Genomic DNA, 13,911 nt, shown 5'->3' with positions numbered 1-13,911 from the left:
CTTAGCCTGTCGATATCCCCTTGAAGTCTCTTTGCAACTTACATTCCCACCTTGCTTTGTATCAGCAGCAAACTTGGATATATTACATTTGGTCCCCTCATCCAAGTCATTGATTTCGATTGGCTAACCATCAAAAATGGGCATGGGCATTAGAGCATCAGCTGGTGAAAGGCCATCGACCTGAAACGTTAACTCTGTTTCTCTCTCTCCACAGATGTTGCTTGACCTGCTGAGTATTTCTAAGTCTGTTTTTATTTCAGATTTCCAGTATCCACAATATTTTGCTTTTGTGTTGGGCAATTGTTAATCTAACATTCTCTATTCCACGCACAGCATCATATAAGGGCATAGACTGATTATGGGACACTCGGTACGCTTATGCAAACTGTCTTTTTGCTATAAGTACAAACCAGAGGTGTTGGGAGAAAGCTCAAACTGTTGCACGATCTTGCTCAGTAGCTGCAGGCTGTGATGGATGTTGCTGGGCAGCTCACTCGGAACAAAATGAAACTTGAATGTAATTAAAACTATTTCTAAAAAAAGTTAACTGCTTTACCTAGCTGTTCAGCCTCATAGCTGCTCCCCAACTTTTTCTCATTTCCTTCATTGAACTCATACAGTGAATCATAGGTTGCTTTCTCCTTCTGGTTTTTAACAGCATTTCTTCGCCCTGTTGCTTTATGAGCCATATTTCAATCAAACCTAAGAACAAGCAAAAAGGTACAACACATTTTTAAGGTACTTCGACAATGGATGAGAAAAAAAAATCAAAAAGCAATGGCAACTTTTCAAAAATAGTTCCAAGAGTCAACTCATAACGACAGACAGCCACCTGGTCATTAGTTTTATTCAATTTTTAAGTAAAAAGTTTTCTTTGAATACTCTTCAGCTAATTCAGATATTAGATGAGGTATCAGAACTCAAACCCTGGAGTAGATGGACTACATTCTGAAACAAATAATAATATAAACGGCCATCTTATTTCTCAGAATATTGATGGGCTGACCCAAGGAAAATTACAGGGAAGCAGCATATAATACTGACATTTTCAATATCCTGGAATTCATTAATTACAAAGGAATTTTTCACTAGAAATGTTAGACAAAGCGCCTCTAAAATGCATTAAAACCAACATAAAGATAGTGCTTTAACTGTACCCATCTCCTGTTTCAGTTTGGCTCATATCAAATCAATGAACTATGCCTTTATACGGTATTCACATTCCTGCTGCCTTTTTCCCTTAGGTTAGCCTTTATCAGCAAGAAAAATGGTAATCAATATGTTGCCTGCCGATACTATCTGCCTACCAGACTTTCCTTTCTCCATTGAAGACGATGAACTGCTCCACCTGGCAACTCTCCACAAGAGTGGAGAGGAATTTGAATGCGGGTCCAAGTGGAGAACATAATCCTTCTGAGCATTTTGGCATCAACTAGTCTACTACTAAAGCTTTAGTGCTGACAACCTAGTTACCATGGGCTCAATTTTGGCCCACCCCTTTGTTCGGCGCACTTACTGGAGATGTACCACTTTTCTCCGTTCAAAAGTGCGGCAAATTTTTTTTAAATCGCTCCCCACTTTGGCCGCTGTCCGGCCTCTCCTCGGTCGTCGTGCAGCGTGGCCAGTCAAGTTGGGGGCAGAGCCATCATTCTGCGCTGAAAACAGTGCCGGGACGTCTGCACATGCACATTGGACTCGGGTCGCATGCTCAGTAGCACCGAAATTTGGCTGTCCGGTGAGTTTGCTTCCTGCAGCCTGTGTGCACTCCGATGTCGGCAGTTCCTGTCCTATCCCTGGCCGAGTGGTCTCCCGATCGTCCCGCCCCCATCCCTGGCCGAGTGATCTCCCGATTGTCCTGCCCCTATCCCTGGCCGAGTGTCTCCCGGTCGTCCCGCATCTATCCCAGGCCAAGTGGCCTCCTGCACCAGCCATCCCGCCGTTGAAGTAGCTGCTTGAGTTTTGCCCTTGCTGCAGCTTGTGCAACCTGTCCGGTGAGTTTGCTTCCTGCAGCCTGTGTGCGCTCCAATGTCGGCAGTTCCTGTCCAATCCCTGGCCGAGTGAACTCCCTCCCGATTGTCCTGCCCCTATCCCAGGCCGAGTGTCTCCCGGTCGTCCCGCATCTATCCCAGGCCAAGTGGCCTCCTGCACTAGCCATCCCGCCATTGTAGTAGCTGCTTGAGTTTTGCCCTTGCTGCAGCTTGTGCAACCTGTCCGGTGAGTTTGCTTCCTGCAGCCTGTGTGTGCTCCGATGTCGGCAGTTCAATCACTCCCGCTCCTATCCCTGGCCGAGTGGTCTCCCGGTGCGTTGTTATCCCGCACCTATCCCAGGCCGAGTAGCCTCCTGCACCGGCTGGCCCGCTGCCTTCCCAGGCCGAGTTTTCAGGTGAAGGTAGGACTTAGTTCTATTTTTTATTTGTTCTTGAATGCTTATTACTTTTTGTGCTTTGTTTAGTGCTTTGTAAGTCTTGGTGCTTTAGGTGCAGGTCCTCTCCGCTTCACTTCCCGCCCCTATTCTGGACTGAATGGCTTCCGATATACCTACTTGCGCTGATTTCTTAACTCTCCGCAAGGGTTTTCTGAAGTGGCTACATCCGCTGGTCTAAGTAGATTTGGAGTAACTATTAGCTGGCCAAAGTGGCCTAAATGGCCAAAACTAGCGTAGGTGGCTGGTAACGCTCCCTTTAGAGAAAAACTAAACTAAAAAAATCGTCACTAACTCACTTACACTGGCGCAAATTGAATGTGCAAAATGGGGATTTTTAAGATACACCAGAAAAATCAAGTTACTCCAGAAAAAACAGAGCAACTCCTCAGCTGACTCTTGCCCGAGTCAAAAGATTCTAGGATTCTTTGGATGAGATGTTAAACGGAGGCCAGCATGTCCTATCTGAGGACAATTGAGGCTTTTTCCCTCTGCCCTGGACAATCTTCTTCCTTGAACCACATCAAAAACAGATTAACTCGTCAATCGTCACATTTGTGAACCTTGCTGTGCAAAATGTGGCTACCACATTTGTCTACACATCAGTCACTGCAATTCAAAGTTCTTTTGCATATGATGTGCTTTGAGACATGAGGGTGCTATATTATTATTTGTCTGCAGTGCCACCAGTAACCAAAAACTTGCAGAATGAGTGTATAAAATGGCCAATGAACATAAACAAGTGCAAGGTGGTGCATTTTTGTGAGAAGATACTGCTCGGAAATTAAGAGTCTAAATGGGGTAGAGGAGCAAAGAGATCTAGGGGTACAGATACACAAATCACTAAAAGTAATGAAACAGATCAATAAGGATATGAAATGGGGAAAATAAAATGGGGGCAGAAGCAAAAGATAGAAAGGAGAATAGTAAAAGTGGAGGGCAGAGAAACCCAAGGCAAAAATCAAAAAGGGCCACATTACAGCAAAATTCTAAATCGACAAAGAGTGTTAAAAAGACAAGCCTGAAGGCTCTGTGCCTCAATGCAAGGAGAATTCGGAATAAGGTGGATGAATTAACTGCGCAGGCAGCCATTAATGATTGTGATATAATTAGGATTACAGAGACATGGCTCCAGGGTGACCAAGGCTGGGAACTCAACATCCAGGGGTATTCAACATTCAGGAAGGATAGACAGAAACGAAAAGGAGGTGGGGTGGCATTGCTGGTTAAAGAGGAAATTAATGCAATAGTAAGAAAGGACATTAGCTTGGATGATGTGGAATCTGTATGGGTAGAGCTGCAGAATACCAAAGGGCAGAAAACACTAGTGGGAGTTGTGTACAGACCACCAAACAGTAGTAGTGAGGTTGGGGACGAAATCAAACAAGAAATTATGCAATAAAGGTACAGCAGTTATCATGGGTGACTTTAATCTGTATATAGATTGGCCTAACCAAACTGGTAGCAATACGGTGGAGGAGGATTTCCTGGAAAGGACTAATTAGCAATCTTGTTGGACGAGGCCTCCTGCGGAAGAGTGACCATAATATGGTACAATTCTATATTAAGATGGAGAGTGGCAGTGTTAATTCAGAGACTAGGGTCCTGAACTTAAGGAAAGGTAACTTCGATGGTATGAGACATCAATTGGCTAGGATAGACTGACAAATTATACTTAAAGGGTTGACAGTGAATAGGCAATGGCAGACATTTATAGATTACATGGATGAACTTGAGCAATTGGACATCCCTGTCTGGAGTAAAAATAAAAAGGGGAAGGTAGCTCAACCGTGGCTAACAAGGGAAGTTAAGGATAGTGTTAAATCCAAGGAAGAGGCATATAAATTGGCCGGAAAAAGCAGCAAACCTGAGGACTGGGAGAAATTTAGAAGTCAGCAGAGGAGGACAAAGGGTTTAATTAGGAGGGGGAAAATAAAGTATGAGAGGAAGCTTGCAGGGAACATAAAAACTGACTGCAAAAGTGTCTATAGATATGTGACGAGAAAAAGATTAGTGAAGACAAATGTAGGTCCCTTGTAGTCAGAATCAGGTGAATTTATAATGGGGTACAAAGAAATGGCAGACCAATTGAACAAATACTTTGGATCTGTCTTCACTAAGGAAAACACAAATAACCTTCCGGAAATACTAGGGGTTCGAGGGTCTAGCGAAGAGGAGGAACTGAAGGAAATCCTTATTAGTCAGGAAATTGTGTTAGGAAAATTGATGGGATTGAAGACCGATAAATCCCCTGGGCCTGATGGGCTGCATCCAAGAGTACTTAAAGGAAGTGGCCTTAAAAATAGTGGATGCATTGGTGATCATTTTCCAACATTCTATTGATTCTGGATCAGTTCCTATGGACTGGAGGGTACCTAATGTAACACCACTTTTAAAAAAAGGAAGGAGAGAGAAAACGGGGAATTGTAGACCAGTTAGCCTGACATCGGTGGTGGGGAAAATGTTGGAATCAATTATTAAAGATGAAATAGCAGCGCATTTGGAAAGCAGTGACAGGATCGGTCCAAGTCAGCATGGATTTATGAAAGGGAAATCATGCTTGACAAATCTTCTAGAACTTTTTGAGAATGTAACTAGTAGAGTGGACAAGGGAGAACTAGTGGATGTGGTATATTTGGACTTTCAAAAGGCTTTTGACAAGGTCCCACACAAGAGATTACTGTGCAAAATTAAAGCACATGGTATTGTGGGTAATGTACTGACGTGGATAGAGAATTGGTTGGCAGACAGGAAGCAGAGTTGGAATAAACGGGTCTTTTTCAGAATGGCAGACAGTGACCAGTGGGGTGCCGCAGGGTTCAGTGCTGGGACCCCAGCTATTTACAGTATACATCAATGATTTAGATGAAGGAATTGAATGTAATATCTCCAAGCTTGCAGATGACACTAAGCTGGGTGGCAGTGTGAGCTGTGAGGATGATAAGAGGCTGCAGGGTGACTTGGACAGGTTAGGTGAGTGGGCAAATGCATGGCAGATGCAGTAATAATGTGGATAAATGTGAGGTTATCCACTTTGGTGGAAAAAACAGGAAGACAGAATATCTGAATGGTGACAGATTAGGAAAAGGGGAGGTGCAACGAGACCTGGGTGTCATGGTACATCAGTAATTGAAGAATAAGGGGTAAGCCATTTAGGACCGAGATGCAGGTACAGCAGGCGGTGAAGAAGGCAAATGACATGTTGGCCTTCATAGCTAGGGGATTTGAGTATAGGAGCAAGGAGGTCTTACTGCAGTTGTACAGAGCCTTAATGAGGCCACACCTGGAATAGTGTGTTCAGTTTTGGTCTCCTAATCTGAGGAAGGATGTTCTTGCTATTGAGGGAGTACAGCGAAGGTTCACCAGATTGATTCCCGGGATGGCAGGACTGACATATGAGAAGAGACTGGATCAACTGGGCATGTATCCACTGGAGTTTAGAAGAATGAGAGGCGATCTCATAGAAACATTTAAAATTCAGACGGGATTGGACAGGTTAGAGGCAGGAAGAATGTTCCCATTGCTGGGGAGTTCCAGAAGCAGGGGTCACAGTCTAAGAATAAGGGGTAAGCCATTTAGGACCGAGATTAGGAGAAACGTCTTCACTCAAGAGAGTGGTTAACCTGTGGAATTCTCTACTGCAGTAAGTTGCTGAGGCCAGTTCGTTAGATATATTCAAAAGGGAGTTAGATATGGCCCTTACGGCCAAAGGGATCAAGGGGTATAGAGAGAAAGCAGGAAAGGGGTACGGAGGTTGAATGATCAGCCATGATCTTATTGAATGGCGGTGCAGGCTCGAAGGGCCGAATAGCCTGCTCCTGCACCTAATTTCTTTGTTTCTATGAAAAATGCAAACAAAGCACTGGGATTCATTCTTAGAGGACCTGTAATAGAATTGAAAAGCAGGAAAGTTAGGGTTAAATTTGAATAGAACCTTTGTTGGCCCACACTTGGAGTATCATAGAATCATAGCAATTTACAGCACGGAAGGAGGCCATTTCGGTCCAATGTATCCGTGCTGGCTGAGCAAGAGCTACCCAGCCTAATCCCACTTTTCAGCTCTTGGTCTGTAGCCCTGTCGGTTATGGCACTTTAAGTGCATATCCAAGTATTTTTTTAAAATGTGGTGAGGGTTTCTGCTTCTACCACCCTTTCAGCCAGTGCGTTCCAGACCCCCACAACCCTCTGGGTGAAGAAATTCCCCCTCGTATCTCCTCTAACTCCCCCACACCCCCCAATCACTTTAAATTTATGCCCCCTGGCTGTTGACCCCTCTGCCAAGGGAAACAGGCCCTTCATAATTTAATACACCTCAATCATGTCTCTGCTCAGCCTCCTCTATTCCAAAGAAAACAGACCCAGCATCTCCAATCTTTAGTCATAGCCAAAATTCTCCAGCCCAGGCAACGTTCTTGTAAATCTCCTCTGCACCCTTTCCAGTGCAATCACATCTTTCCTGTAATATGGTGAACAGAATTGCTCACAGTACTCCAGCTACGGCCTAACCAGTGTTTTAATACAGTTTAAGCATAACCTCCTTGCTCTTGTATTCCATGCTTTGACTAATAAATTCCATATGCCTGCTTAAGCACCTTATCTACCTGGCCTGCTACCTTCAGGGATCTGTGGATCTGCACTCCAAGGTCCCTTTCTTCTGCTACACTTTTCAGTGTCGTACCATTTAATGTGTATTCCCTTGCCTTGTTAGACCTCCCCAAATGCATTACCTCACTTATGCAGATTGAATTCCATTTGCCATTGTTCTGCCCACCTGACCAGTACAAAGTACTGTGTACAGTTCTGCTCTCCATATAAAAAGGATATAGAGGCACTGGAAAAGGTTCAAAAAAGATTTACTAGAATGCTACCAGAACTGAGAGGTTTTACCTATCAGGAAAGAATGAAGAGGCTTTTTTCTCTCTATAAAACAGAAGACTGAGGGCTGACCTAAGAGAGGTCTGGCCATAGATATAAGATAGTCACTAATAAATCTAAAAGGGAAATCAGGAGAAACTTCTTTAACCAGAGAGTGGAACTCGCTACCACATGGAATAGTTGAGACGAATAGCAAAGATGCATTTAAGGGAAAGCTAGATAAATATATGAGGAAGAAAGGAATAGAAGGTTATACTGATAGGGTTAGATGACGGGCTGGGAGGAGACTCGTGTCGAGCATAAACACGGCATAGACCTGCTGGGCCAAATGGCCTGTTTCTATGCTGTAATTTCTATGTAAATATGCCAGGAGGAAAATAACATCCAACAGCATTTTTCATTCTATAGGTTTTTGTAATTGTATATTGTGCCAAGTAATGGCCGCATGAACAAGCCCACCCATACCTCACAAATGCACAAAACTCCTAACCAAAGGGCTGTAACACATTGAGATACATTAAATACAGAAGAATGTAATCCTCTGACGACTTGGGTAGACAAAGGCAGAGTAGCTAATTCATATAAACCAGGAAGGCCCCAGGTTCAACTCTACTGAGTTGGCTGAAATCAGCTGGAACTGAAGTATGCAAATGGTCTCTATTGTGTTCCTAACACAGATGAGACTGCACACGGAGGTTAAAGTAACAGTGACCTCAGTCTTTAATAAGACACTCCAGAGTGAGGAACAGGCCTTAGGAGCCAGCTTATATACAGTGCTCCCAAGGGATGCTGGGATCCCTTGAGACTTCAGGGGATGAGCTCCCTGGTGACGGAACATGGGAGTGCATGCTTTACAGATACACAACATCACTCCCCCCCCAAAGTCAAAGTGAAAACTATTTACAAGGTGAGGCGGTCAGGAGCCTTTCTTTCCCTGGTGGACCGCCTCGGTACAAATGTCTGTTCTGGTGTGTTGGCTGTGCCCTCGCTGGGCTGGCGTGTTGTTGGCCCTGCAGGGCTGCTGGGTGAGCCTGACCTTGCTGGGCTGTTGAGCGAGATGGGTTTGATTTCCTGCTCCGGCGTGGTGTCGTTGATCCTTTGGGTGTGTGTTGTGGGCTCGAAAAAGGTGGTGTCTCCTGTGGGTTGTTCTGGGCAGTCTGTGAACCGCAGCCTCGTTTGGTCCAGGTGTTTTCTGCAAATTTATCCATTGTCTAGTTTGACTACAAACGCCCTATTCTATTCTTTAGCTATCACCGTGCCTGCGATCCACTTGGGACCATGTCCATAGTTTAGCATATACACCGGGTCATTCAGATCAATTTTCCATGACACAGTGGTGTGACCATCGTTTACATTTTGTTGCTGCCGCCTGCCCTCTACCTGATCATGCAGGTTGGGGTGAACCAGCTAAAGTCTGGTTTTAAGTGCCCTTTTCATGAGTAGCTCAGCCAGGGGCACCCCTGTGACCGAGTGGGGTCTCGTGCGGTAGCTGAGCAGTACTTGGGACAGGTGGGTTTGGAGTGAGCCTTCTGTGACTCGTTTAAGGCTCTGTTTGATTGTTTGTACTGCCCGCTCTGCCTGCCCATTGGAGGCTGGTTTAAACTCTTTCTCAATCATGCTGTAGGCCCTCTCGGCCTTAGACAAGCTCCTGGAAGCATACGCGACAGGTTGCAACTTCCCCGCAACGTTAGCTTGTTGTAATACACACCCGACTCTGTACGACGACGCATCACATCCTAGCACAAGTCTTTTACAGGGGTGAAACAATACAAGCAGCTTGGAGCATAAAATGTTTCTGGCTTTCTCAAAAGCAATTACTTGTTTTTTTTCCCCCCATACCCAGTTCTCACCTTTGCGCAATAACACATGTAGGGGCTCTAAGAGGATGCTTAACCCTGGTAGGAAGTTACCAAAATAGTTGAGGAGTCCCAGGAACTACCGCAGCACCGTGATGCTCTGTGGTCTGGGCGCGTTCCTGATAGCCTCTGTCTTGGCATCTGTCGGCCGAATGGCATCCGCCGCGATCTTTACCCCCAAAAACTCCACTTCTGTTGCCATGAAGACGCATTTCGACCTCTTCAGCCGCAGCACTACGCGATCCAGTCGCTGGAGGACCTCCTCCAGATTTTGTAGGTGCTCGACGGTGTCCCGACCCGTGACCAATATGTCGTCCTGAAAGACAACTGTGTGTGGTACCGACTTGAGTAGGCTCTCCATGTTTCTCTGGAAGATCGCTGCAGCCGACCGAATTCCAAACAGGCATCTGTTGTAGATGAACAGTCCCTTGTGCGTGTTGAAGCGGTGAGGCCCTTCGAAGACTCCTCCAACTCCTGCGTCATATAGGCCGAAGTCAGGTCGAGCTTGGTGAACGTCTTGCCTTCTGCCAGCGTCGCAAATAGGTCATCTGCCTTAGGTAGCGGGTATTGGTCCTGTAGCGAGAAACGATTAACAGTTACTTTATAATCACCACAAATCCTGACCGTGCATCGAGTACTGGAACAATCGGGCTGGCCCACTCGCTGAATTCCACTGGGGAGATGATGCCCTCGCATTGCAGCCTGTCCAGCTCGATTTCCACTCTCTCCCTCATTATGTGAGGTACCGCTCGCGCCTTGTGGTGAATGGGTCGTGCCTCTGGGACCAAGTGGATCTGCACCTTCGCCCCTGAAAAGTTTCCAATGCCTGGCTCAAAAAGGGAAGGAAATTTGTTCAGAACCTGGGTACATGAGGCCTCATCGTCTTGATCGCATTCGGATGTCATCCCAGTTCCAGCGGATTTTGCCCAGCCAGCTCCTTCCAAGCAGTGTGGGGCCATTGCCCGGAACAATCCACAGTGACACTTCGTGCACTATGCCCTTGTAGGTGACCTTAACCATGGCGCTGCCCAGGACAGTGATAAGCTCTTGGGTGTATGTTCTCAGTTTTGTGTGGATGGGGCTCAGGGCTGGTCTGAATGCCTTGTGGCACCACAGTCTCTCAAACATCTTTTTACTCATGATGGATTGGCTCGCGTCAGTGTCCAATTCCATGGCTACGGGTAAGCCATTCAATTTTACATTTAGCATTATAGGTGGACATTTTGTCGAACGTGTGTGCACCCCGTTACTTCAGCATCTGCCTCCTCTCTGATGCTCGAAATTGCTTTGATCCACCATGGACCGATCTTCCTCTGCCACGTGGTGGTTAGCAGGTTTTGCAGAGCTTGTAGCTCGTTTGCAAGTTTGTTCGAAGTGCCCGATTGTTCCACAGCTCTTGCAAACATACCCTTTGAAGCGGCATGAATAGGCTGAATGGGAGCCTCCACAACGCCAACAAGGTGTGAATTGCCTTGCATTCATCCTTTGTTGCGGACTCATCTGGGTCACCTGAGGCCTGCTGGCAGTTGCAGACTCGTGGTTTCTGCCCTGTACATTTCTGCTCGCAAACACAGTTCCAGTTAATTTATGAACACTGCTAGCACTTGTATGCTGCGAGATTTGTTTGGTGTTATCACTGGTGGACATAAACGCCTGTGCTATCGCAATGGCCTTACTGAGAGTCAGTGTCTCTGCAGTCAAGAGTTTTCGTAGGATGGTCTTGTGGCCAATGCCCAGTACAAAAAAGTCTCTGAGCATTTGCTCCAGGTAGCCATCAAACTCACATTGTCCTGCAAGTCGCCTTAGCTTGCCACTTCCTGACCTTCAGATCGCTGGCACGTGTAGAACTGATACCTCACCATCAGCACGCTCTCCCTCGGGTTAAGATGCTTCCAAACCAGTGTACATAGCTCCTCATACGACTTATCTGTGGGTTTCACCGGAGCCAGAAGATTCTGCATGAGGCTGTAGGTTGGTGCCTCGCAGACTGTGAGGAGGACTGCTCTCCTTTTTGCAGCGCTTCATTCTCCGTCCAGCTCTTTGGCTACAAAGTACTGGTCTAGCTGTTCGACATAGGCTTCCCAGTCCTCATCCTCCGAGAACTTCTCCAGGATGCCCAGTTTGCTGCATCTTTGCTGAAAACATCCTCAAAAAATTCCAGAAGATTTGTCAAGCATGATTTCCCTTTCACAGATCTATGCTGACTTGGGCCTATCATGACACCTCTTTCCAAATGCGCTGCTATGACATCCTTAATAATTGATGCCATCATTTTACCCACTACCGATGTCAGGCTGACTATAATTCCCTGTTTTCTCTCTCCCTCCTTTTTTAAAAAGTGGGGTTACATTGGCTACCCTCCACTCCATAGGAACTGATCCAGATTCTATGGAAGGTTGGAAAATGACTGTCAATGAACATAAGAACATAACAATTAGGAACAGGAGTAGGCCATCTAGCCCCTCGAGCCTGCTCCGCCATTCAACAAGATCATAGCTGATCTGGCCGTGGACTCAGCTCCACTTTCCCGCCCGCTCCCCATAACCCTTAATTCCCTTATTGGTTAAAAATCTATCTATCTGTGATTTGAAAATATTCAATGAGCTAGCCTCAACTGCTTCCTTGGGCAGAGAATTCCACAGATTCACAACCCTCTGGGAGAAGAAATTCCTTCTCAACTCGGTTTTAAATTGGCTCCCCCGTATTTTGAGGCTATGCCCCCTAGTTCTAGTCTGCCCGACCGGTGGAAACAACCTCTCTGCCTGTATCCTGTCTATCCCTTTCATTATTTTAAATGTTTCTATAAGATCACCCTTCATCCTTCTGAACTCCAACGAGTAAAGACCCAGTCTACTCAATCTATCATCATAAGGTAACCCCCTCATCTCCGGAATCAGCTGAGTGAATCGTCTCTGTACCCCCTCCAAAGCTAGTATATCCTTCCTTCAAGTAAGGTGACCAAAACTGCACGCAGTACTCCAGGTGCGGCCTCACCAATACCCTGTACAGTTGCAGCAGGACCTCCCTGCTTTTGTACTCCATCCCTCTCGCAATTCCCCCTCTCCTTTTATCGGGGGCACTGGAAAAAAGGAAAATTTGATTTTAGTGCCCAAAAAAAACCCAAAAAAAAACAAAAAAGAAAAAAAAAGGGCCTTGTAAATGTCTGCTGTGTCACCCAGGCGGGTGGCATGGTTTTAATGTTTTTGTTTTTGCAGGTAAACTCAAAAGAGTTTCATGCACAAGGAACCAATGGTAGAGCAGTGGAGGCGTGTCCTGCTCAGTTGGAGCTGTGAGCAGTGAGGAGAGCAGCCATCAACTTGAGCTCCTGCCTGGAGAGCCCTGAGACCAGCCCAGGAAGAGAAGGAGGGAAGGGGCTTCACCACCAACTTTTACCCAGAGGGAGAGGAGGAGAACAGAAAACTTTTTAACAACTTTACCATTTCTGCAAGGAGTTGGAGAGAGGGGGAAAAACCAACAACATCCAGTGTGGAAGGAGGGAGACTCTACATTTCTACAGGTGGGTGTGGGTGCATTTCCCAAAAGACTTTGTTGTATCGGTGGGGGGAGGAAAGAAGACCACTGAGGGCCGGAACATCGCGGGGGGTGTGTGTGTGTGTGGAAGTGTGCGTGGGGGCCGTGCTTACAACTAGGCCCCCCCCACAATTGGAACCCCCCACACCCCCCCACATTTGCCTAGCCTGGGATAGCTGGAGCTACCAGGCTGAAGATTTTTCTCATTTACCCAATTAACATCGTTAGGAGTGTGTGCCTGGTGGCTCTAGCTACCCCAGGTGAAGACATCTTCTCCCCCCACCTGAAGACCAACGCAAAGACTGTGCTTGTGTGTTTTGCCATCTGGGGAGTGCACCCACCCACAGCTGCGAGGGGAGACCTGCCCTCGCAGTTCCCCCCCCCCTTCCCACCCCCCTCTCTCTTTCTCCGTTACTCTCTGTTTCTCCCCTCTCTCTGAGAGCCCTTTTCCTCCCAAATCGATTAAAAAAAACAACAAAAAAAAACAATTGAGACAACTGAGCAGAGGGAGCAAGGCCCCTCCCCAATTGCCAACTAGGGGAGAGGTACCTCATTAAGGGCTCCTCTGCTCAGTCTAATCAAGCGAGGCCAATTAAGACCATTAAGGCCTGTGACTTTGGGGTGGGTGTAGCCCTTAAAGGGACCCCGTGATGGCGACCCCATCCACGCCGGTGGCAGGGCCAGCGAGGACATATGCGCAGGTGGCAACCGCTTCCACGGCACCTCCTGCGCCACCCGCTGCCCTGCCACCTTTCAGATTAATCACTAAAAAACACGGGGTCAAGAGCTACACTCACCCCACAATGAGCATTGAGGAGTGCGTGCGGGCGATGGCTGGGGTAGTCGGCCCCTCGGCCATTGTCGCAGCCTCCAAGAAGTCTGGGAAGGCCGTGTTCTTCCTGGGGTCGGAGCGGGCGGTGTCCCTGGCCCTCGAAAAGGGGCTCACGGTGGGCGGGACGTTCCTGCCGGTGGACCCTCTCGAGGCCACCGCGCAGAGGGTCATCATATCGAACGTCCCGCCCTTTGTTCCCGCTGAGCTCCTCCTCCCTCACCTACACCAACTGGGGGAGGTAAGGTCGGGGATCAACCCCATACCGCTCGGCCTCAGGGAGAGCAGCCTGCGCCACGTGTTCTCCTTCCGCCGCCAGCTCTTTGTCCGGCTGGCGCGGGAGGAGACGACAGAGGGGAACTTTAATGTGGTGCATGAGGGGACTGCCTACCGCGTCT

At 47.2% G+C, this 13,911-nt stretch overlaps 1 protein-coding gene across 3 annotated transcripts in view; it reads right to left on the bottom strand.

Moving 5' to 3' along the window:
• The window catches only part of sycp3 (synaptonemal complex protein 3), a 184,983-nt gene that overhangs the window by 151,487 nt on the left and 19,585 nt on the right, over positions 1 to 13,911 (bottom strand). For 2 of the 3 annotated variants that reach the window (XM_070858760.1, XM_070858761.1), the window contains exon 2: positions 557 to 702. The exons of the other annotated variant lie outside the window; for it this stretch is intronic. In XM_070858760.1, coding sequence (XP_070714861.1) covers positions 557 to 689 — 133 coding nt within the window. In that variant the 5' untranslated portion in view covers positions 690 to 702. The remainder of the gene's footprint in view (positions 1 to 556; positions 703 to 13,911) is intronic. 3 annotated transcript variants of the gene reach the window in all.

This window comes from Pristiophorus japonicus, chromosome 17, assembly GCF_044704955.1.
Source record: "Pristiophorus japonicus isolate sPriJap1 chromosome 17, sPriJap1.hap1, whole genome shotgun sequence".
Lineage (NCBI taxonomy): Eukaryota > Metazoa > Chordata > Chondrichthyes > Pristiophoridae > Pristiophorus > Pristiophorus japonicus.
The sequence above is the reverse complement of the archived record's forward strand: the minus strand, read 5'-3'. Positions and strand labels throughout refer to the sequence as shown.